The sequence below is a fragment of the Charadrius vociferus genome, unplaced genomic scaffold (genome assembly GCF_000708025.1).
Source record: "Charadrius vociferus isolate BGI_N301 unplaced genomic scaffold, ASM70802v2 scaffold39, whole genome shotgun sequence".
In the NCBI taxonomy this organism is placed as follows: Eukaryota; Metazoa; Chordata; class Aves; order Charadriiformes; family Charadriidae; genus Charadrius; species Charadrius vociferus.
In genome coordinates this window covers 5,847,073-5,870,643 of record NW_009650188.1, presented here as the reverse complement: position 1 = coordinate 5,870,643, position 23,571 = coordinate 5,847,073, and the positions used below count along the sequence as shown (strand labels likewise).

At 38.7% G+C, this 23,571-nt stretch overlaps 1 protein-coding gene across 1 annotated transcript in view; it reads right to left on the bottom strand.

Moving 5' to 3' along the window:
* Nucleotides 1-22,208, bottom strand: part of RFWD2 (ring finger and WD repeat domain 2, E3 ubiquitin protein ligase) — a 119,238-nt gene extending 97,030 nt beyond the window's left edge. Inside the window, exons 1-7 of the mRNA XM_009892851.1 lie at nucleotides 22,155-22,208; nucleotides 20,498-20,595; nucleotides 19,084-19,160; nucleotides 15,902-16,021; nucleotides 13,853-13,921; nucleotides 4,550-4,609; nucleotides 2,559-2,635 (exon numbers count right to left, since the gene is read on the bottom strand). Of these exons, the coding sequence (XP_009891153.1) occupies nucleotides 2,559-2,635; nucleotides 4,550-4,609; nucleotides 13,853-13,921; nucleotides 15,902-16,021; nucleotides 19,084-19,160; nucleotides 20,498-20,595; nucleotides 22,155-22,198 (545 nt within the window). The 5' untranslated portion in view covers nucleotides 22,199-22,208. The remainder of the gene's footprint in view (nucleotides 1-2,558; nucleotides 2,636-4,549; nucleotides 4,610-13,852; nucleotides 13,922-15,901; nucleotides 16,022-19,083; nucleotides 19,161-20,497; nucleotides 20,596-22,154) is intronic.
* Between the last annotated feature and the right edge of the window lie 1,363 nt (nucleotides 22,209-23,571).

Genomic DNA, 23,571 nt, shown 5'->3' with positions numbered 1-23,571 from the left:
CTGTGATTTAGAGGAAGTAGATGAATAAGGGCAAATCACTAGAAACCAGATAAAACCAAATTCCAAAGAACTCTATTTTATTGAACTTTAAATTCAATGGCTAAAGAGTTTTTCTTCCTCTCAGCATGGGTCTGTGATAACCTTGTACTATTTATAAGACACATTAGTAAAATTTGCTACAATTATATTTCATTAGCAGGGTGTAAGCATGTTAACAAGTTATATTCCAATTTAAAGATACCATTTTAATTCACTGATAAGTTAAAAAGTCTCTGCAAGTTTAATAACATTTTAACATGGAACTGAAACCATCCCAAACTATATTTGTATTTCATTCTTAGTGACTCACAGCATCTCTAAAATGCACTTTAGAGATTAAGTATTTCAGTTAACAGAGCTGGAAAAAAAAAAACCCAGCGTATTTTAAAGCTCCTATCAGCTGTTCTCCAGCATTCTTTTCAAGGAGGAATCAAAGTTACAGTTTTTGAGATACTCTGCAAAACTTACATTTAATGTTGAAGAAGAAAATTAATTTCAAGCAGTAGACCTTTCTGGAATCTGAGTTCTGGTAATTCAAACCAATTCAATTACTTGAATTATACAAAACTGTCAGAATAGGATGGGGACGGAAGTTACAAGAGTCTGGCAACAAGCGATACCTGTGTGGACACTTCCTTTAGGTACTATATTCTCTTCAACCAGTCAAGACTACTTCTTAACACAGGAATGTCGCTGAGCAACAGAAAAGGGATCTCTCAAGCTGAGAGAAAAAGGCAACCTCAGATACCCTAGAAAAAACCCTAAACATCCTGTTGTATCACACCCCTAGCATGTTGCACCAGAGGAAAAACCCAAATGTTCAAGATAGACCTGAGATGGAACCAGACAAGCATAAGAAGATCGGGCAAGAATGGTCTCTGCACCCACCATGGTCTCACCCACTGCCATCTCCCAGCAGACCTCAGCTGAAGCACATGAATCCAAAATCACTAAAATATTTTGGACACTAACTTACATCTTCAAAAGCAAGCACTGAGGATGATTGACACTAGGACATGAAATGAGCAGGCATAAAGGAATAATATGAAATTCTCAGTAGACTGAAACCAGCGTCAGTCTCTCAGCAGATTTTTTTCCCCCCAACTCTTTCACCAAAATTCTTGGGCTTAAAATGTTATTCCAGCTTTCAACAGATAAAGTTCTTTGGGAGCTTGTTTGTGAGCTTGGCTCAAGTAATAGAGATACATTTCTACTCATAAGTACAATCTTCTGTTAAAAAAAGAAAGGTTTCTAGGCCTGAAGGCATTCAACATGTAACAAATTCAGGCCAACCGGTGCTCAAGTTTTCCCCAAGTAGCAGTACCATGAAGCAAGCAAGAAGCGATCTACTTAATAGCCAATAACTAGAAAACTAGTAGAACCTGACAAGAATCTCATCAGCTTCACAAAACTGCTTCTTGGCAAAACAGCAATTACCCACATCAAAAAAACGCACCTGCACCCAAAAAAAAATAAACAAGCAGAGAAGAGCAGAATAACAAACACTGTTCCCATGCATCTTGGCCATACTGCGGTCCTTTCCCTCGGGGACAGCCAGACCTTCATAGAAGTATTAGAGATTCTGGTCTCAGTGTCCAGAAATAGTGTCTTGGTAAGAAATCCCAGCCAATGTTGCTGGGCTCCTTACCAGAGCACTGTACCTAAATCTCTGTAGGGGAGGAAATCTGATCTTTTTTTCCTCCTTACTTCTGGCCTATTAGGTTTAAAGCTGCTAATTGCAGAAAAGGTACTAGTACAATTTTATAAAAGAAGTCAACAGTTTAGAGAACTCTACTATTAAAAGGTAGGAGAGATGATCATATAATAATAACATAACTTGGCCCTCTGAAATCAGAGCTTTCTTACAACCAAAAAGCACAGCTATGAAGAATTAGAGCACTTCAAACCTTGGCACGTGCAACTTGGACACAAGAAGTATCTGCAATTTTATCAAGAAACCAGACTACACAGTATTCCAGACAAAAAACCCCACATTGAAAATAGGTTGCTAGGAAGGCATTTCATTAAATCAAAACAGACAGCAGATAAACAGAATCAATAGGCTGTATATTTTAGATTTTGACCTTGTGAACCCATACCTTTAGCCATTCACACTGAGCGGGGAAGCCAGAGGACACCAGTATCATACAAAGTTAAGACCTTTCATATGCCAAGCAGAACTGCATAACGTTCAGGTAGCATGTATTTAACAGTAATATTTCATACCATAGCAAAGGCTTATGACTCAAGTTAACTAATCCACACTACATTTAAAACCATCAGCTTTCCACAGCATCTGGTTTAGCGTTGACTTTTCATACAACTGCAGACTCGGATAGCTTTTTCTTCACTGCTTTGTTCACATAAAGTTTATACCAATCAATAACAGAGCAGGAAAATACTATATGGCACTCAAAAACTAGTTTTGCTTGTATTTTTGGCATGGCATGTAGAGGGCCATTAAGTACAGTGCAACATGTATAGCTTGAAATCCAAGTTTGGAGTTGCAAGCTCCATACCTGTGTGAAGGTGAGGGAGCCTCAAACTGCGGCACCGTACTGTCCTCGCTGACTGGGGAGTACAAGCCACTCATTTCCTGAAACAGAAAGCCACGTCACAGCAAAGCTGAAAAAATATGAATAGTAGGTACTGTCTAATATACGGTCTTCACATAGTAATTTTTTGGTTTTCCAAGCAGATAACCAACTGTATCTACATTTATTCAACTCTCACCTAGAAGTCTTTACTACACCTGAAGAAACACTGATTTTCTTAAAATCCTCCCCTGCCTTGCCCTGTTATGATTTCAACTGGGTTTCAGAAATCCTACAACTGCTGTGCTTTTTGCCCCAAAAGAAGCAGTTCCGGAGTTCACACTCCAAAAAATCAATGGATTTGGTTATCACGCAATTGTCTCTAACCCAGCACCTCCCTTAAACGTGGCAGAACAGGCAAGCTCTAACTGCATTTTTGAGATACGTGCAAGCTTTTATCTTTGCAGCTGAAAGTAATGCTGGTCATGGCAAGAACAGTCACAAGACGACAGGGCAAAGGTGGTATCGTGCTCCAGACTTAAAAGAGGATCTATCAGTCTTCTATGGGGCAAGTGCACAAGAGACAAACTTTGCGCATAAACTTGGCTTTGTCACTGCCAGACTAAATCACTGCTGTGTACCCAGTATGAGACTGTACTTTTCATCTGTTCAAGAAATGGAAGCTATGCAGGATGCTGCAGCTCATTAGTTAGGGGGGCAAAGTGTTCCAGGACAACATTACTGGTGCTTTTCAAATTCCCACTAGGTGCCCATTAGTTGTTAGGTAGAAAGTAGGATATTTGTGATGAGAGAGATCCCAGGCTTTAGAGGTCAGAACCAAGGTCACTATCACACAACAGATACGTACCCCAGCTGCAGTCCACTGAAGTGCCTGATTAAAAAGCAGAAAAGCAGGTAGCTAGATACTCTGCGAGGGATCCCGTGGCTTTGGGAATAGCTTCTCCTAGATCTGAAGACCTATTTTACCAGTCTCAAGGAAACACACTAAGGTGTATTTATTTCCCAAGAGCTGAGAAACATTTAGGGAAATAGGCCTGAAAAATGCTGTTATCTACCAAGTTACAATTTGCATAGCTATCAGCTGAAGGGAAGTTCCTGCAGTTGTCAGTTCTATTTATACTTTGATAATTCAACAGCATATGTATAAATTGGAAGTGAAGAAATCTAAATGGCTTTTGGGCAGTGGTTGAGAGCTCATGCTGACTGCTCAAGATGAGCAAGAAGAGAGAAGCAGATCTGCAAACTGATTCCCAAGAAGATTTAAGGGAATGCTATTTTGAGAGGTGGCAGTCTGATGCATTCCTGTACATCAGTTTCCTACTCCAAGATCAAAACACTGGAATGATTACAAAGACCAAGGAGGAAATTAAGGACTCAATGACGACAGAAGGATTGAGCTGACTGGTTTACAAATACCTGGAGAATAATTCTTAACAAAAATCTCAAGAGATCTCCACCATTAAGGAATTAAGAGAATTATACCAGGAGGCAGCAGACTGCTGTTTTGACATGCAGCAAGAGTCGGCACTGTTCATACTCAGGCTCTGTATTACAGCTCTCTTGTGCACCCCCCAATACCTCTCCATTTTAAGAGTGGCATGCTGCTAAGATTTAAATAGCCTGTGAAAATAGCCAGAACACTGCAATACACAAAAATTCTAAGTTATGATCAGTACACCAGCTGTTGATTTGTAGCAATTATTCCAAAATACTTACTACCAACACAAACAAATAGGAATATATGATTATATAAGAGCTAGGTTTCAACAAAGTCCCCTCTTACCAACTTGCAGCTAAATGACCAAATTAAAGACCGACCATCACCTGTTCATTTTCCCATTACTGACTCAAATACCATAAATTTAACACAGCAGCCCCACAAGGGGGGCTTGATGGCAGACAGCTTGATGAAAATGAAAAATTGCCAGAGTCAGAACAATGTCTGGGCACCTCACCTCTACTCGTTTAATATCTTCTTCCAGAACACTTAGCTCCTTCTGGATCTGCTCCAATTGCTGTGGATAAGAGAATGAGAGAAGTCTAAATCAATCTGCACTGCACCACCAACAAGATAAATTACAATCTTTTCAGAAAGGAACCTGAACTATCTTAACTGGCATGCTACATGATTCAAAAGTCACTAGGCAGGAAGTTCATATGCATAGATTAACATAAGTGTGCACACAAACCACATTCAAGACAAAGTTGATATTGTGAAACAATACAAAAATAAGCATGAGGTACTTTGATATCAATCACAGAGACCCATGTTATTCAAATGAATACTTTTACACTCCTCTAACATCTTCCATGTAAGGTATAACTGGTTTACAAACACTGAATATAATTAGCAAAAACCACCATGAACAAGACAGTGATCATTTCACCCTTCAACAAAGCACAAAATGCTTTGCTAAAAGGTATTAAGAGTATTTCTCTTGCTAGCAGTTAATCTGCCAATTGCCACTTTAAAGTTCTTGACAAAATTTTCAGATTGGCAAACACCTCTTAAGACCAGAGACATTTGCTTCAGGCAGCAAGCAAGCACAACATGGCATTTCTTTCAAAGATGTGATACTTACCTTGGATTACACCATAAACTCCTGTCAACCTGAGGGCTATCCCTGAAAGGGTCAGAAGGGGACTTCCCCTCTCACCAGCCAACATCCCCTTTCCCTCATTGTGTCACACGTAATGTTTTACAGGTTTTTGAACTTACTTTTCAGTCAGTCAGTAATCTAGCTTCACTCATCTCTAGCAACTGTGAAGCCAGACTTGGTGATTGTTTACCCCTAAGCAAAAGCATCATCTGCTCACCAGCTCTAATTCCCACCCTCATTCAGCAGATGTGTCCCACCCAAACACCCACAGAGGCTATACCCAGCCTTGCACGACTCAAACACATTCACTTCTCCAGGTGAGAGCTCCAAGTCTGGACCTAAACAAACAAAACCCAGGCCGGAGGCAAGTCTGGTTCACTAAGACACACAACGAATACATTGAGAACTGAAAGTCCACCTGACTCTCCTCAGCTCACAGTAAAAACCTACAGACGACTAGCACTGTGGCATGCGACCAGAAGCTGTTACCAAGTTGGCAAGTCCACGGAAAGCTTATTAAGCACAACACATTCTCTAAAGGCCAGACAAATTTTTGTCATTTTGAATTTACAAGGGAATATCAAATTGCCCAAAGCCAAAGTTACTCGTATTGCAAGACATATTACTCTTAGTATGACATATTCCCAAGAACATTTGGCAAGCTATTCTCACTTATTCCCTCGAGTGCTAAAGCTTGATCCTTTAAGTGGCAGAAAGTTTTGCTTAAAGAAAAACACACCCACCACTTAAGCCTCTACTATTGATCAGCATTCCAAATATCTGTGCACTCTGCATTAGATAAGCCACCATTTTAATTTACCTTTTCAATATTAAAAAAGCTTCTGTCCCTGAAGACAGGAGGAAAGGACTGCTGTGTCCACACGTATGTCTAACATTGCTGCTTCTTCCTTGGAATGAGATGACATTGTGTTTATATCCTAATCTCTCTACTCTGAAGGTTTCAGTTTATTTTTAATTTGAGTCACAGAGAGCAGAAGTTTAATGGTTTAAAACTAGACTGCCACAGATAATTTACAAACCACTAAACCATAACAGATAATTCTATTTTCACTTGCGAAATCTACAGCAAGAATAGCAGGTGGTGCTATAGCTCCAAGATTAGTGGTAAAGTTAAGTGACACTTGCACAGCACGGGTCCTGCCTGTACTCAGCTCTAGCAGACAAATACCATTAGTCCCTCACTTTCATAAATCCCATTTAAAAAGAAGTTACAAAAACACTTAGAAGGTCCAAAATTACAGCAAGGAAATCAGCTATTCTACAACGTACTGGCTTACAGCCAGACTGGACAATGGAAAAATAACTGACGGTGGTTGTCATCACAAACAAGAGACCTTTTACAGGAAGAAAAGCAGAGACTTCTTTTTATTGTGCAGTAGTTAATAAAAGCTGGCCAGAGTCAAAACTACAAGATCTGAGATTTCATTTACTAATTCTTCCTTCTAGTCACATTAAAGCAAGCAATTTGAACATACCATAAACTTATCTGATAGTAGCAAGTCTAAAAACTAGGCAAGTGTGTTTCATGCTTATTTTAGGAAAAGTCTTCTCATACTGTAAGTATCAAATGAGTTAGTAACGCACACATTGAGACTTTTTTTTTTGTAGGTTGGCTCAAGTGTTTCATGGTTTAGCTTTAATCTTTCAAGACCTTAAATCAGACCACATTCATTCCAATTAAACTTTGAAAAATGAGACTACTGATTTATAATTGCCAGCCATTGAGGGACATTTAAGGAAAGCTAAATGAATTATAGTCCTTGCAGTATATCCAGATTTATGGGCCCTTAATCTGATTTTCACTATGTTGGGCACAGAAAGCAAGCCAAGTCCTGTCCTGATGATGGGCAGAATCATGCCTGTCAAACTTCAGATTAAGTCAGCAAAAACACAGAATGAACACCGAGATGTACGCTAAAATAGCAGCATGTACTATAAACTCTCTTCTCAGACACAGATGCTTTCCCAGAACTGAAAAGGCCAATGTGGACAAGGAGAAGGCTTCAATTCAGCAGTTAAACCTCATAATTTCAACTGCACTGAATGAACTACAATAAGTTGGTGTATAATGTTGTGGTGTCACATTACACACAAACACATACATACCAAAGAAAAATGACGACCTCAAAATAGCCTATGTTTCTTATAATCTCTGAAAAAGGGATTTCAGACGTTCAAGTCAAGAAGCTGCCACAGTAGGAAGCACAGGCTCTCGTATCATTCTTTTTAGGTAATCTTTCAGAGCCAAACCCTTTTGACACCCACAAGACAGTCCTCCCAAAAACTCTCCAGTTTGAGTCTGAAGCTGTCTTAGACACACAGAGTTCTTCAAAGACAACTCTCAGCCCTGGACTACGTGGTTGAAGTGAAATCCCCTGGTTAGAGTTGCTCAGACGCACCCTACCATGCTACTAAATTTCCACATAAGACTCTTGGGTAGAAATACTGACTTGAACTTACACAATGTTAACACCAGGTCATGTTCAGTTTGTTTTCAGTTGGCTGTCTACTAACAAGCGTAGCTGGGTACAGCGCTGAGGTTTCATTCTTGGGCTTCCTGTTTTTCCTGGACAGAGTGCCCCTCAGGAGGCACTGACTTCTTCCTTTGTTGTTGTCTGTGCTGTACAAACACAAGTGGTCCTGACTGGGTCTCCTAGTGCCAGTTCTAAATGTCTGCAAAAAACTAAAAGCTCAGAGCCTCCTCATGCCACAGAGACGGCCTAGAAAAATGCATGAGGGAAGGAGTCATGTACCCTTGACCAACTGCCTTTCCAATTCTAGAAAAAGCACAAGCAAAGAACAGCAGAAGTTATTTTCTACAGAAATACTGTGAAATCACCAACGCTATTCCACTGAGCAGCTTAAACAGAGCATCTAGATTCACACTTCTGAGACCTCACAAGTCATGTTATGGTCATCTTCAAGGCTCCAATCCAATACCCTCATGGATTCATCACAATATACACTGTAGATCAAGACAAACAGATGAGACTGTTACCAGAGGAAGCATTTTCTGTCCCAGACACACAGCCATTGCACCAATCAGGACAGGGTAAAAAAAATATCATCTGTCCAGCTGAGGAAGATAAGTCAGGCACTCTCTGTAGATAATCCCTTCATTCTATCCCACAACTTCATCCATCCAACATGACCTCTTCCTACTTCTTGTTTTTCCATCAACTACTGCTCTAACAAACTTGAGTGTAAACTTAGGTATCAAGAGCTGAAATTCTCCTAAAGGTACCCAGTGACATGAATTTCTTCCCAAAGAACTCAATACCTCAACAACAACTCTACAGCAAGCAAGATCAATTTCTCTCTCTGGAAACCAGTTGGAAGTCTTGTCTGTCTCTGGGTTTTCCTTCCATTATTGCATCAGATACAGAGCCTGTTATAACATACAGGGCAACTACGACAAGGAAGTAATCTTCAGAGTTTAGAGAGATTTTAGCCTTTTAAATTAATGGCAAATCTCGCTTATTTGGACATAACACTTCACTGTCACAAAGCCTTTCCGCAAGTGGAAAAAGGTGGAAGGATTCTTTCAGTATGAAGACAAGAACACCTGAGCCTCCACAAGTTACTTTCATTGGTGGAATATGGCATCTGAGCCTTTTAGACACGTGGATAGTCCATCTCTAACAGATTCATCTGCATGGAGTATTTCCTCTCTCTGATCAATACTTCCTCCAAATGGTAAATGTTTCCTCTTAACTGGGGAAGAGCTAACAGAATGGTTTGAGATCAACATCCTGGTTGAGTTGTTTAACACAGAATTCCTACAGGTATGAGGAAGGAGATGCTTGGCTGATCAAAAATGTGTTTCATATCTTGCATTTCCTCTTCCTCATTTAAATCCTCCAGTTTGGGTTGCAGGAGTAATGCTTTGAAGGCTTACTGATAGGGTCTGATAGAAAAGTGTCACAAGAGAAAGATATCTGGGGCAGGGAACAAAGCTGTCCAAACATTTAGATTAATTGCCTTAGAGTTTAATACATTACCATACATGCTGCTCAGCTCTTAGTACTAGGTTGCCCCCTCTTTTTCTTTGGAAAGACCTCCCCCACTGCAGTAAGGAGAGTCAGCTATTATATGCGGATGTTTACATGATAATCTCTAGCTTGCTTCTCATACACTAGCAATATCCCTGGCTTATCTCTGCAGTCAGAGCTCACATCTCTCATTGAGTAGCTTAGAAATGCAAATAGATTTAAAATACCAGTTATTTAAGTGCAGCGGAGAGAAAAGAGATTACTATAGCTATAAATTCACCTCAAGAGTCCTGGAATGTAATCAAGACTATATGACAACATAAGAGCATGACTGATTTCTAGTTCTGTCACCTCCTCTTGCTTACTCATTAGTTCATCCATGTGTGTATGCATAGAACAATAAGACTTGACAGGTGAAGTGATTAACACAAGGTAATGACATCCCTGGAGAATTCATGCTTATAATTCCCTGCAATTATCCCACAATAACCAATAACTTCTCTTATTTTTAGTATTTAACGTGCTTACAATATGGAGTAAGTGAAGACAGCTGGATAGATACGTACATTTGAGGTTGAAAAGAACGACAGTGATTGTGAAATGCTGAGCAGGAACTCAGTGCAGCAAACCTGAGACGTGGCAGGATTACTTCTCTGTCCCAGGATGCCTACCAGCCGAAACAGCCCCCTTGCATTAGCAGACATGAATGAGGTCTTGCTTGTTAGATATGAGAGACTTAATACAACATTACTAAAAAGAAAAAGCCCACGAAATGCTAAGAATGAAGTGACAGCTGCCAAGAGAAGCATGAATGCATTTTAGGGAATATCACCTGTATGTTGTAGAATCTGATTTGTGGTATTAATTGTTAAGCTTAGTATCCTCCTTCAGTAAGCAATGGTGCTGCTTCACAGAAATAGCACTCTCCATCAGGTAGCCAAATTAACAATGTTTTAGGACAAACTATGTATCTGTGTATGGTGGTGTCTAACTTCATTTGGTAACATTCAAATCCTGACAAAACAATTAGTAAGGCCTCTTTTTATAATAATGAATATAAAACTGGGGAGAATTTTTTGTATTAACTGATATCAGCTCTCTCACAAAGTGTTCAAGATGAAAGAACATGTGATCATTTAAAGTATACAAAGTTAAATTTGCAAAAGTATGCAACACAGCTAACAGCATCAAAACTCTGGAATGAAATATGATTTTTGAAGTCACAAGTTGTTGCATTTGGTTTCCCTTGAAAACAGTGATAAAAAACCCCCAAAGTCAAGTATTTTCATTATTAAACTTGACCTTCCTGACTCCTTGGATCTTTGATTTCAACAGAAGAGACTGCTGGATCCAAAAAAAAAAAAAAAAATTTAAATGGAGAGTGTGCATTCAATTAACTGTGCACACATATGGAAAGGCACACAGCCATGGTAAGTTTGCCTCAGAGACAGCCAAATATTGTGGACGATCAATACATTTCTCTCCTCCAAAACTATCTGTTATTTTGTTGAAAAAGTATTTTCAAGCTTTAGCCATTTGTTTTCAATCTTTTTCAAAGTAGCACTTTTTTTTTTCTATTACTATTGCCAAAGATTTTTTTTTTGCCACACTGCCATAGGTCAAAAAGAAAACAAAATATATAAACTTAAAAGAAAAAGGACTTGCAAATACCTTTCTGCAAAAAACATACAGTAAATTTCAGCTTGAGATCAATGCTTTGGAAAGTTATGAACACGTCAAAACAGGATTTCTAATAGAAACTTCTGCAGGTGCTGAACCTCACTTTATCTTCTAGAGAAATGATGAAAGTGCAAGAAAGAGGCATTTGTCAAAATATTTGACTACAGCAATATTCTGAATTCTTAAGTACAAGTCTATAAAGATACAGTTTTCTTCTAGATATAAACCCCCTCCAATAAGCTCAGAAGTCACTATTTCATGAAGGCAGGAGAAAAAACTGACAAAACTTGAGTGAAGTAAGCAAGGAGGGTTACAGGTAGTTACCTATATGCTCAGAACATGTTTTTATGAAATATTATACAGGTGCACTAACTCTAAGGCAATATCTTTATTAACTAACAAATATCTACTCTCTATGTAAGAACTTGCAGTACGTAGTAAATAAAACCTGTTAATAACATCATGCAATAAATTATATTCAAAGAGGCATATTAGGACACAAAGTTACCAGGCAATATTACATTCCTTTAAATATTTAAGCCAAACATTTGAAACAAGCACTCTCAGTCACACACAAAAGAAGCTTTTTTTAATTAATGCAATTAATTTAATTAATTGCATTAAGGTGGCCCCCTGAACCCCTCTTCCCAGCTTCCAAACTAGCACCTCAGGCCTTCTGCAGCCTAGATACACCTTCACCACCAGCATAACTCATGCCCTTTCACAAACAGTAGCTCCTCTATTATCCACACAGAAAACTCCCTTCAGAGAGGAGTACTTGTCACACACTCCACCAGCTACAGGGAAGACCTTGGGACTTACTAGAAAGGAAGCACCAACTGGCTTAATTTACTCTATGGGTATAGCTTGATTGCTGAAGACAGATTTTGGCATCTTTCTAAAACTATCCTATTGACTGGTCTGTATTTTCCCTGCTTCTACCCACTGGTTCTCATCTGTCTTATTCTTATCCAGTGAAAAGAAAAATTGCTAGCTAGTCTGACAAGTCCTCATTTCCCTCAAAATAAAGGGCAAGGGCAGATGCTAACCACTATGGCAAGGACAGAACTTACAGACCTGCACAAAAGTCTTTTGAGATGTGACAGTCTGCATTTCACACTGGAATATAAAAAGGAAAGAAATAACATCAGAGGAAATCTTGGCAACAGAGGGAACCCATAGGCAGGGACAGAGAGGATCTGAAATAAGCTATGTGTCCCAACAGGCTTCAGGATGTTCCCAAGGCTGTATTCGGAGAATCTGCAGCCAAAATTAAGTTTTAGTCTTAAAAGAGATGCTATCCTTGTACTTTATTACTAAAGCCAAGGGCAGGTGCAGCTGAGATGGAAAAGGTTTCCCAGGTGCTGAAAATCATAGTCAGGGCTGGAGCGCTGTGCTACACTATGTTAAAAACCAGAAGATATGCAATTTCCCTTCCCTTTCTCATTCCCACTCAGCACATGCAAACTAAAGAAGGTATCAACGGCCCCTCCTTCTGAGAGAGTTGTTCTAACTCAGTTTCAGCTGAGGGAGGAGAACGCAAAGTCATCACTGACTTTATGGCACTGCCTCAAACACCCTTGCACTTGAATCACCACAGGATTACTCAAGGAAGAGCACCCTAGCTAAGCTGTGTACGAACCTCCTGAAGCACCTATTTCTTGATTCACCTCCTAGACAAAGGCAGCATTACCGGGACACTTCCCCAATACCTTAATGGTCCCTCAAGCTGTGTCAGGATTCAGTGCAAGGCGTTTAACGAGTGCCAATGGACAATGGCCAGAGCCTGCATTAGTTCTGCAGTGAAGGTGGATCAAGCTCTAAAATTCTGCAGTGAAGGTGGATCAAGCTCTAAAATTCTCTGCATAATACTAAGTATTAGAAATTTAAGAAAATGAAAGTAGATATTCTGAAGATCTGAGAAGTGTTTGTAGATTAAGCCGCCATAAAATAACTTCTACCAGGATTCAAAAAGTGAAGGCTAAAAGATACCTCAATGGTTTTGACAAACGCTTGCGTTTAAGCAAAAAGTAACAGTAATACATACTTGTCCATTTTCTTCTGAACCTTGAAGGATCAAGCAGATAGTATCAACTTTATCTTGGACTCAGTTTTCCCCTTTGGTTAGTTCCTTTCCATTACTCCTGTTGGTTCAGCTCAGAAGGCCATGGATATCTAGTTGGTGGACATACTCTAAATAACTTGCTTCTGTATGACTTCACAACCAGACCCTCAATGCATTCTGGACAAGTGGCCTTGTCCAGACTCATTGCCTTTACATGGTTCAAGTTTGACCTTACAGTCACACTGTTGGGTCTTATATTCTTCAAATCTTTTATCAGAAACCATGTCCTCCAAGAAAGCTTGTCTTTCTGCTGTTGTCGCGATCATTTTTCTGGGTTTCTGGGACATTTTTGGTATTAGGGTTTATACATTGCATAAATGATAGGTCCCAAACCATGGAATACCATGCGTGTGATTAGGGAACTCTCTCTTATTCCTTGAGACACTCATTTTGAGACAAATAAGGAAAGATCACAGAATATTCCCTCTTTTATGACACAGCATCAGTAATGCTATTTGTTACACTAAAAGAAAAAAAATTGAGAGGGACAACAATTTCACTCCTTCTCTATCTTTCCGTTTTTCCATCACAGAAAAAAATAATCTTGTTTCAAGAATTTGATGTAAATTTACAGTGGGGAATCTCTATCCTCAAGTTCCCTTCTTCCCACATGCTTCACCAGTGTGAGACAAAAAGGCAAGTGATCAAAAATTGAGGCTGTCACTTGTAAAGAGATTAATTTCCCTTGAAAGCCATGTGTCCTCTGCCTGAGATTTCCCTCAAAATGCCTTGCCTTTTTCCTTGCAGAGATAATGCCAGGCTAATACATCACTTAAACAGAAATTAACTGGTAGAAAGCAGCAGACACCACCTCACCCACTGAAACACCAAGCAAGTTACCTCTCGTTTGTTTCTCCTGGCAACTTTGAGAAATTCCATAAGGATCTGCAATTGGGCAGCATGGGACTCCTGTAACACAGTAAATAAGGAGCGTAACTCTTACATATACATTAAGAGAAGCAGACATTCATTTTATACACAGAAATTCACACTTAGCACAGAGATGAGGAAGAGAAAATAGCTTACTAAGGCAGTTTAAAGAATAGTAGCTTTACTTTGCCTCACCGGTTTTAAGGTTTTGTTTGGCTCATGACAAGTTTTTACATGAAGGCAGAAATCATTGTAACAGCTCTTGCTTGTGCATTACTGAACACTTACTAATAAGTTGAAATTCCTTTTTTTTTTCCCCACTACTGCATCTGAAAGTGTTTTTGGAATAGATGTTCCTCACAGACTCATCTTCTACCTTCGAAGATCATTAGCATTGCCTTCGTGATTAACATATTAAAGCATGAAGTATTCATATAAAAAACACCTCCCACTAAAATTAACATTTGTGTTTATGTAAAGAGATTACTGCTGAAGATTTCTCCAGGGTGGAAGACAACAAAGTCAGTGATGAAACTAAAACATCCCTTTCCAATCTTTTGATAACAGGTCATTTACCTCAACCATCAGTTTAGTATTTTCACCCAAATTGGCCAAAAATTTGACAGGGCAAGATAAGAAAAGCACAAGAAAAATAAAACCTATATTCCAGCATTAATATAGCCCTAATCCTATCCCAGCATTCTGAGACTTATTTCCACAACCTACCAAAATATTTACTATTAAAGGACTGTGAACATACACTCAAAAAGGATCAAGACATAGGAGCACGCAGAATCCATTAAAGGCAGATGGGACAGCACAAGTAAAGAGATTAGGATGCAAGAGTACTACTTTTTTGAAATTATTTTCTTCCTCCCCAGCCCTGTGATGATAATGAAAGTGAAGCAAGTAAAACTAGAAAGGAAAAATGTTTTTAAGTTGTTCTTTAAGTGTCAGGTGTGTTTTTGTTTTTTATATTCCTACTCAAAAGCACCCATACACTCATTCCTGTGCCGCCTTTGTTTCAAATTTGCCACAAATGACATAAAAAGGCTTCAGAAAAAAAAAAAAAAAAGAGGTTTTACTGTGAAGTTAGAAACCCATCTCCCACTATATCTTCACCAAACCACAATCAAAAAGTTATGTACAAGTCCCAACGCAATAAGGTAACATAATGGTTTTGCTAGGAGACAGTAAACATTTTTGGGTTACTTTACTTCCATCAGAACCACAAGTTGTGTAAATATTGAATAAGATAAGCCATTTCCAATACAGTTTTTCCTCACCCGTTTTAAAGCACTATTGAAACCCACTCTCCTACCCAAAGTTCACTAGGCCAAATTTTGTAATCCAGTTTAATTTAGAAGGTCTGGCTCTCACAACTGGAAAATTGTCACTTGAGACCAACAGCATGGAATGGCCAAATACATGAGAACTATCCCAAACCAACTATATTTCATATTTAAATCGTATGAACAGCTTGCTTCATATTGTATAAATCTTCAAACCAGCCTCATGAACAAAACATTGGAACTTTTCTTTCAAGCACTAAATACTAAAAAAGTCTTCAGGGATGGCAGCCATCCAGGTTCAACCAGTTCCAGTAGAAACTAAAAGGTGTGATCTTTTTCAGATGCTCATTGAGTTTATTGCTTAACCTATATTTTGGACTTCTTCATGCTTATTACCAAGAAAGCTGATATTTACTTGTGCAACAGTCAATTAGTAAACATTTCTCTGTTCTTCTAGCCACTTTCTCTTATCCTTTTCCATTTTCCCTGCTTCTTTATACAATCCTGCCAGTAGCAACACTACAAGCATGTTATGGGTGTCACAGTTGAAATGTTGGTTTGCTACAAAGGTCATCGAGATGGCAAACTTTTCAACACCAAAATGCAAGAGAAAATTCTGAACAATTATTTCGGCAATAGAATCTTACTTCAAGAAGATAAAAGCATGAAAAGAAAAACAGCTAACTAGACAACAGTGTTTGTTTAAATAAGATGAGAGGCTTCTTACTGCTTCCAACTGCTTCTTCTTTTGAACCAGCAACTCCAGCATCAGGTTGACATTGGCCAAGTCAAGATTGTCTTGATCGGTTCCCAATAAATCTTGAATTATCTGCCACCTATGGCCATTCTAGAAAGAAAATAAGAGATGTTGGAGAGACACTGAGTTCAAGCCATCCAGGGCTATATCCAGCAACAGCTATTAAAACAACATTGCAATATTTCATCCCTTTGTAAAAATTTCAAAACAATTTTCAGGAATCAGAATTCCCAATACTCCCACATGTACAGGATATAGCTCTTCTGCCCTACTATGTAACTGCTTATCTTATTTGAAAGATATTTGCACTTTATGAGAGCATAGCTGCTGCTGCTAGGAAGAGATTGTTTCACAGCCACAATTTTATCTGATTTGTTCCCTAGTATCTGAGAACATGTTTCTATGGGGAGAAAGAAAAAACATGTTTATCCAAGCTTAGTTGGATGACATCTATCTGAAATACTGTTAAGCAGCAATACCTTTTAATTTTTTTAACCAAATAATAGGTAAAGCCCTCATGCTGAATTCAAATGGAAGAAGGTAGTATCAGCTTCTTTTTTCTATTCTCACCTCCCACACTACTCCTCTTAAGAGTATTTTCATGGGAAACGTGAGAGCAGGAAAGAAGACAGAGCTCATCAGGGTGATCTTCTCATTCAACCTGTTAGAGCTAAGGAGGGCTCCTCAGAGAGCCAACATACTACCATGCAGCCCATTCTTCCCTACAGGCTATTTGCTCTTCTCATGGCGAGTAAAAAGTTTAAAAAAAAAAAAAGTATCTTTTAGCACAGGAAAACCTGAATAATAGGTTATTAATGCTAATACAGCCTTACATTAAAAAGCCTCAGGAACCAAAAAAAATACCTGAAAGGTCTTTAGGCCTTCTAAGAAACAAAGCTGGATTTAAAAAAATCCTGTTGTATAAAAGCTATGACACTAGATCAAGATATTTAAATTTGCAAGAAGTAGAAATGCCATCATCCAGTCTAAACCAGACATTTTCTAAGAGCTTGTAGCTTATTTGTATTAGCTTTAATCTAGCTAATACAAACAAAAAATAAAAATGTAACATCCACATAGAACACAACTTTTTACACAAGTTTCAACAGAACCTGTGGAAACTACAGAGGCAAAAACTCAATTTCAATCTGAAACAACAAAAATATAATTTTTAAGCAAGTCAACAAGATTTAAGACAAACTTTAACATACCAATGTACTAGTTAAATGTACTACTGCTAAACTACTTGGAAAGCTTCAAAGATGCCTTAACATGATTTCTTAACGAGACAAATCCATGACCAAGAAACTGTGCATTTGCTGCAACGTGTCTTGAATGATTTCTCCTAATACTGGAAGTAATACAAGAGGAGAACAGGCACATTAAGGAGATGATACAACAGCAAGGTTTCTCTTTTTAGAGATGCCAGTTGTTGTTTGTTTGTTTTTTGGTTTTTTTTTCTTTATTTGCTGCCAAAAGGTAGACATAACACTTTCGGGGCATGAAGTCATGGTAGATTTCCACTTAGTAGTAGTTATCTAACATGGATGCATCTACAAGCATCATTTTCAAAGGTATGCCATGAGAAAGTAGAACCAGTTTCCAAGAAGTTACTGTACATGCCTTCAAGTCAATTGTGTGCATTTTAAACCAGATATGGTTTATGCATATTTTATATTCAATATGGTATATGCACATTTTATATTGAATATTGAAACTTACTGTCAGTAAACCAATGAATCCTTAAAGCATGCTCTTTTCTAAAGCCTACAACTGCTGAAAGCATTGGTTTCTACAACGAAGCCCCTAAATTAACCCTTCAATAGAGGGGTTTTTTAATTGACTGTCATGGTTTCAGCTGGGATGGAGCTGACTTTCTTGCTGGCAGCTGGTGTGGTGCCATGTTTTGGATTTGGGATGGGAGTGGTATTTATGACACACTGATGTTTTTGGTTGTTGCTAAGCGGTCAAGGCCTTTCCTGCTCCTCATACCACCCTGCCAGCAAGTAGGCTGGGAGGGCACCAAAAAACTGGGAGGAGATACAGCCAGGACAGCTGACCCCAACTGACCAAAGGGATATTCCATACCATGTGACCTCATGCTCAGGATGTAAAGCTAGGGGAAAAAGGAGGAAGGGGAGTGGGACGTTCAGAGTTATGGCATTTTGTCTTCCCAAGTAGCCATTACACATGATGGAGTTCTGCTGTCCTGGAGATGGCTGAACACCTCCCCACTGATGGGAGTAGTGAATGAATTCCTTGTTTTGCTTTGCTTGTGTGCACAGCTTTTGCTTTACTTATTAAACCATTTTTATCTCAACCCACATTTTTTCCAATTCTTCTCCCCATTCCACTGCAGGGGCAGTGGAAGAAGTGAGCAAGCAGCTGCGTGGTTCTAGTTGTCAGCTAGGGTTAAGCCACCACACTGACAAAAACAGGGTCTCCATGATTTTTAATATTACTTTGCAACCTTATTTATGAATTACAGAAGCCAAGGAAGCCAGACATAACAAGACAAAAATGCAAGTTTCCTGGTTAGTGCCATATATTCTTTTTGCTCTTTATGTACAAGAGCATCCATTGCTGCTGTACAGGGGTTTTCATGAACTGAGAACACAGATCATGCTCCAATTCTGTGACAAGAAGCAAGTCTGGAAGATATCCAAGCAGTTTTATCTGGCATCAGAGCCAAAACACCAGTACTCCAAATGCATCCTTCTCCCTCTTGTGGTTGGTATCAGCCTTCCTCGAATTTCCCTGTAGCACACAGCTTCTCACACGTGATCAGACAAGCCCGTGGCACTTCTAATCATCCATTACACTCTCATTGTAGCTGTAATTTCCAGTACTGAATGAAAATTATTACCTTTAAACAAGTGTGCTTCCATAGATAGTTTCCCAGGTTGTAGTCAATACATCATATGAAACACAGCTATGCTAACACAGCTTGTCTCTACACATATATTGCTGGCAGAGAGAACAAGCTAACAAGGTTGAAGGGATCTAGTGCTGCTGATATTAGTATTATTTCCTTGTAAAGCAAGTTAAAGCATCAGTTCAATAGTATAATTTCTTATAAATTAAGCCACATAATGACACAATTGCAGTACAGAACCATTAAATAAATATAAAGTAAGAAAGTTGGAACATACGGTGCTACTCACTGAATGGTCCAGTTTGAGTCTTTTCTCCTCAGATCTTTGCTTCTGTTTAAGAATAAGTTCATTGACTAAAAAAACCAAACAGGATGTCAGAAGAGATGGATTTAAAGTTCACAAAAAAGTACAAAAAAATTCTCAATGTTTTTACTTTAGTTATTAATTCCACAGTAAGTTTCAATAATTGAGGTCTCCATTTTTTCCTTGACAATTTATTTCTTGATTTTTTTGGTAGAGTATATAAAGATTTTTTTTTAAAAAAAAATCATCAACAAATACAATGCCTACACATTCCCCAAATTGCTTCAGTTCCTTTTTCTAAGCACCCATGGTTCTTTGACAAAGTTTTTCAACTCCAAGGGAGAAGTACATCACAGAGGAGTATGAGGGAGAAAAAACATTAACTGATTTATTACAGGCCAAAAACAAGTGCAGCCAAATTGAACAACATTTTTCTTTTAATCACTGTGTGCATTTTTAAAGATAATGTTTTTGCTACAGTTTTATTTCAACACTAACTTAGTGAGTGGTGTAAAGACAGAGAGATAACTTCAAACTTTCATACACAATTACAAGCTCTTCCCCCTTCAGTACATATCTCAAACCCCTGGATGTAGGTGTATGGCAGCAACGCTCTATGGCCTAACACATCCTCCAAGACCTGCCTCAGCACAACATGCTTAGGTCTAAATCAGGATGCCCATTTCTGAAGCATTCCTTGGTTACTGTGGCTTTTAATCTTTTTACTATTAAATGGGTATCACAACACATGAAATCCAGATTTTATTAAATTTTGGTATTTCACACTGCAATGTGTTTCCTTTGATCTTTTCTCCCCATAACTAAGTTTAAAACTCTTTTTCCACTTCGGAAGATTTCCCTCCTCTGTTTGAGGAGCAATCAATTAGGACTGCATATATATGTATCTGTATGAATATTTCTTCTGTGCGATTTACACACATACATACATCACATGGACCTTACTTCAGTAGCCAAGATAGTACAATATGTAATTCAGCCTCCCCTCTTCAGTGTCCATAGTTTGTAAACAGGGCATGTTCTTGATTATTAGACAGATAACAGTGCAAGAAAACAAAAGTAAATAAACAGATTCAAGTCTCTAGCCATCAGAGGAACATCTTCATTTTGCTTTTCTTAGTGTGCAAACACCAGCAAGTCAGTCTCACTACTGTAACTCAGCATACAGAACCACTAGAGGCAATGGAGTATTAACAATTTATGCTACAAACCACTTTTTTTTTTAAATAAAAACCACAGTTGACCAAACGACTGATGTTTGGATTTTATTTTCAATATCCAGAACCCAGTTATTTATAGGATGAATTTACAATTGCCTGCTTTCCTTAACAACTAAAAGGTTTCTCGTGCAAGCAAGCCTAGAGCTCACCTAAGAAGTTGGGATAAAGATGATCTATGTTGTCCACAACATAGTTGCATTTGGGGCATCTGTTATTGTCCTCCAAGCTCTGGTGAATACATTTATAGCTGTTCAAAAACATAAGAAACAAGAAACAAAACAAGTGAGCAAGCATGAAGGAACAAAACATAAGCACAAGGTAAATAATATCAACCTTAGATAATGTGTACTTTGTGTTGCCAGCGAACAACTGCATTGCCAAGTTCTTACAGTGGAGTCAAAAATTTCCAATATTAACTCAGAGCATGCTACAGCAGAAAGACAGCAAAGTTTCTTGGCAAGGATTACAAAAGGTATTTAAGAACTTTACTCTTATTTCCCTTCAGACTGTGGCAACATGGATACTTCAGACACACTTCCATCTCAAATTTATACCCCTCTTCCACAGGCAGAGCTAACAAACAGACTGTATTATTCAGAGACAATTCTTCTAGATTAGCCAAATACTTACCAAGCAACATTAAAAACTATTGCCCATTTTGGGTAATTGAACACAGAAGAAATACCTTCACCAACTTCTCACATTCCCCCCACCTCCTGGCTGTTGTTCTTACCAGAAGTGATTTCAGAGGTGCTCTGTTGAGCTGTTAGCTATTTGAGGGCCAGAGTAACTACAAGATGCACTTTAGCATCAAGTTTCAGCATCTTACTTAGAACCTAGCTTCATGTTGACTGCTGGTAAAGACATCACATGACAACATTGTTCTGTTCTTTCTAAATAAAGATATTTGTATGCTTCTTATCTTGGATTTTTTTAAAAAGTTACAGATCACAAGGATAAAGTGTTGCTATAGAAGGCACAAAATCAGCTGTTACCTTACCTGTTGCATGTCAAAACATTTCTGACAGTTAACTGAATCTGCTGCTTGAGGAAGTGCTTTATGCTACTAAAAGGTTACTTGTAAAAGGTAGGCAATTTATTTCTTGTTAACATCATAAGACTATAGTGTCCACAGGACGTAAAGATATCATGGTTGAACATGTATTCCAATCCCTAGTTGAGAGCAGGAGCAGCAGATAGCTCAACACCTGCCCCTGGAGGGTTCTTGTACTTCTGCATGAAACATTTGCTCCCCATGACAGCCAGAGATAACACACTGAAAAAAAAAGTGGACCTTGGGCCAATTCAATGGAACAGAAACAAACCCGAAGCACATCCTCTCTTAAAAAGTTTAAGAGAATTGTGACAATGTGCAAGACACTTCAAAATGTATATGGTCTTACAAAAAGGAGAACCTCCCAACAACAACAGTCACTCCCATGACCTCTACAGAGGTGGGATCCATTGCTACAGGTGGTAACAGACATCTTCCACTTCCAATAGAGATAAGTTGACAGACTGTTCTGACTCTGGGGACTGGGTTCTACGAGCAGTTTATGACCATTTTATTTCTTTACAGATGAAATACAGTGGCACAACATTTTTTTTGTTTTAAATTAAAAAAAAAAAGTCTTCTTAGTGTTTAACTGGTACCCATCTTTTAAAATTTTATTTCAACCTCTTTCTCCAGTGCAAGGACAGAAGACAGAAAAGTAACAAAATCTCTGAAGGAAAGGGATTCACAGCAACATCAGTCTTCACGCGCTGTAAGAGATGGACATTTTGCGCAATACAAAAAAATCTTACCAGAAGCTGTGTCCACATTTTGTCATGTAGGCTTCTTCAATCATATCAAAACAGATAGGGCTGAAAACAAAACAAAAACAATAAAAAGACATTGTTGTGATTTTTTTTTTTTATGTTAAAAAAGGGAAGGAAATGACTAATTTAAAGCAGCCACCTCATCACACTTAGGTAGTATTTTCTATTGGTAAAATGAAAGAGGACACACAAGCACAACAGCAACCAGGCAGTATAAAGATCAAAAGGGCAATCAACAGTTCTTTGAACTCAGAATGATACTGCAGTTTGCTACAATTAGAAACCAGGTAAGTGTTCACTCTTGAAGCTTTCAACAGCTGCAAACCACCGAAAGCCAGAATACCTTCAACAATCAAGGCTGCAGAAGCACCTCCTACCCATCTATACTAGGTCTTAAAGAGAATGTAGAAAACCCTGTTTTTTTACATGAACAGACATACGGTATTTATACATGACACCAAAATTAGTTCATCCTTCCTTTTTTCAGCCAATAGCTATCTATGATTAAAAAAAGTGATGCAAAGAGGCAGAGCAGAACAGAAATAGTAATGATGTCATGAGAACAAGAATTAATAAGCAGGAGGAGAAAGCAGGTGCCAACGAGGGGGTGTGCCTGGAGAGTACTGCCAGGGAGCAGGCTGGATGCTGAAGAGCACAATGAAGGTATGGTGCAACCAAAAGAGGGTACAAACAGCCAAGCATTGTGTTACAAAGTCAAAGACGACAGGAAAGGTAGAATATGGGACTGTTCATAAGACAGAGACTAATTAGTGACCCAAGTGCAGCCAGCTCTCTGGGAGGGATCACCAAGGACCAAGCAAGGAGGTGCAAGCAAGTAGCGCTCCACAGGAACCTGAGCAAAAGACATAGGAATTCAGCGAGATGGGTAGTGGAAGAAATCTGTCTCAATATCAAGTGGCTGTGACATGTTTGAAAGGAAAATGAAACAGAAATGAAAGCAGACGAGATGAATCTTACTTCCAGTGACTCCTACAGTTGCTATCCCTGATAGCTGGTAAGATATGCTGCCACATACGTACTCATCTTCAGGTCTTGGCCAGCTATCCAGTGAGACACTGTGGATAGCAACATCACACTTCTGCACATAACACATGCATAAGCTGTGTCACAAGCTTCACCTTGCTTTCAAGCCCTTACAGAGATCAAAATGCTCTCCTCTCACTCCCACAAGTCCACACCAAGTTCAGAGAAGTTTTCACCAGCATTTGTTTTCTTCAGAAAGAGCTTCCTCCCACCTTCTGCCAACAAGGCAGCTCCCACACAATGAGCTGTTAATAAACTGTTAACAACTTTTGAAAAGCACGAATCTTTTTGAATCCAAGATCAAAAACCCAGATCTTAGAGTGAAATAAGCGATGCTTGGCTGAGCAGGGGAGGAGAG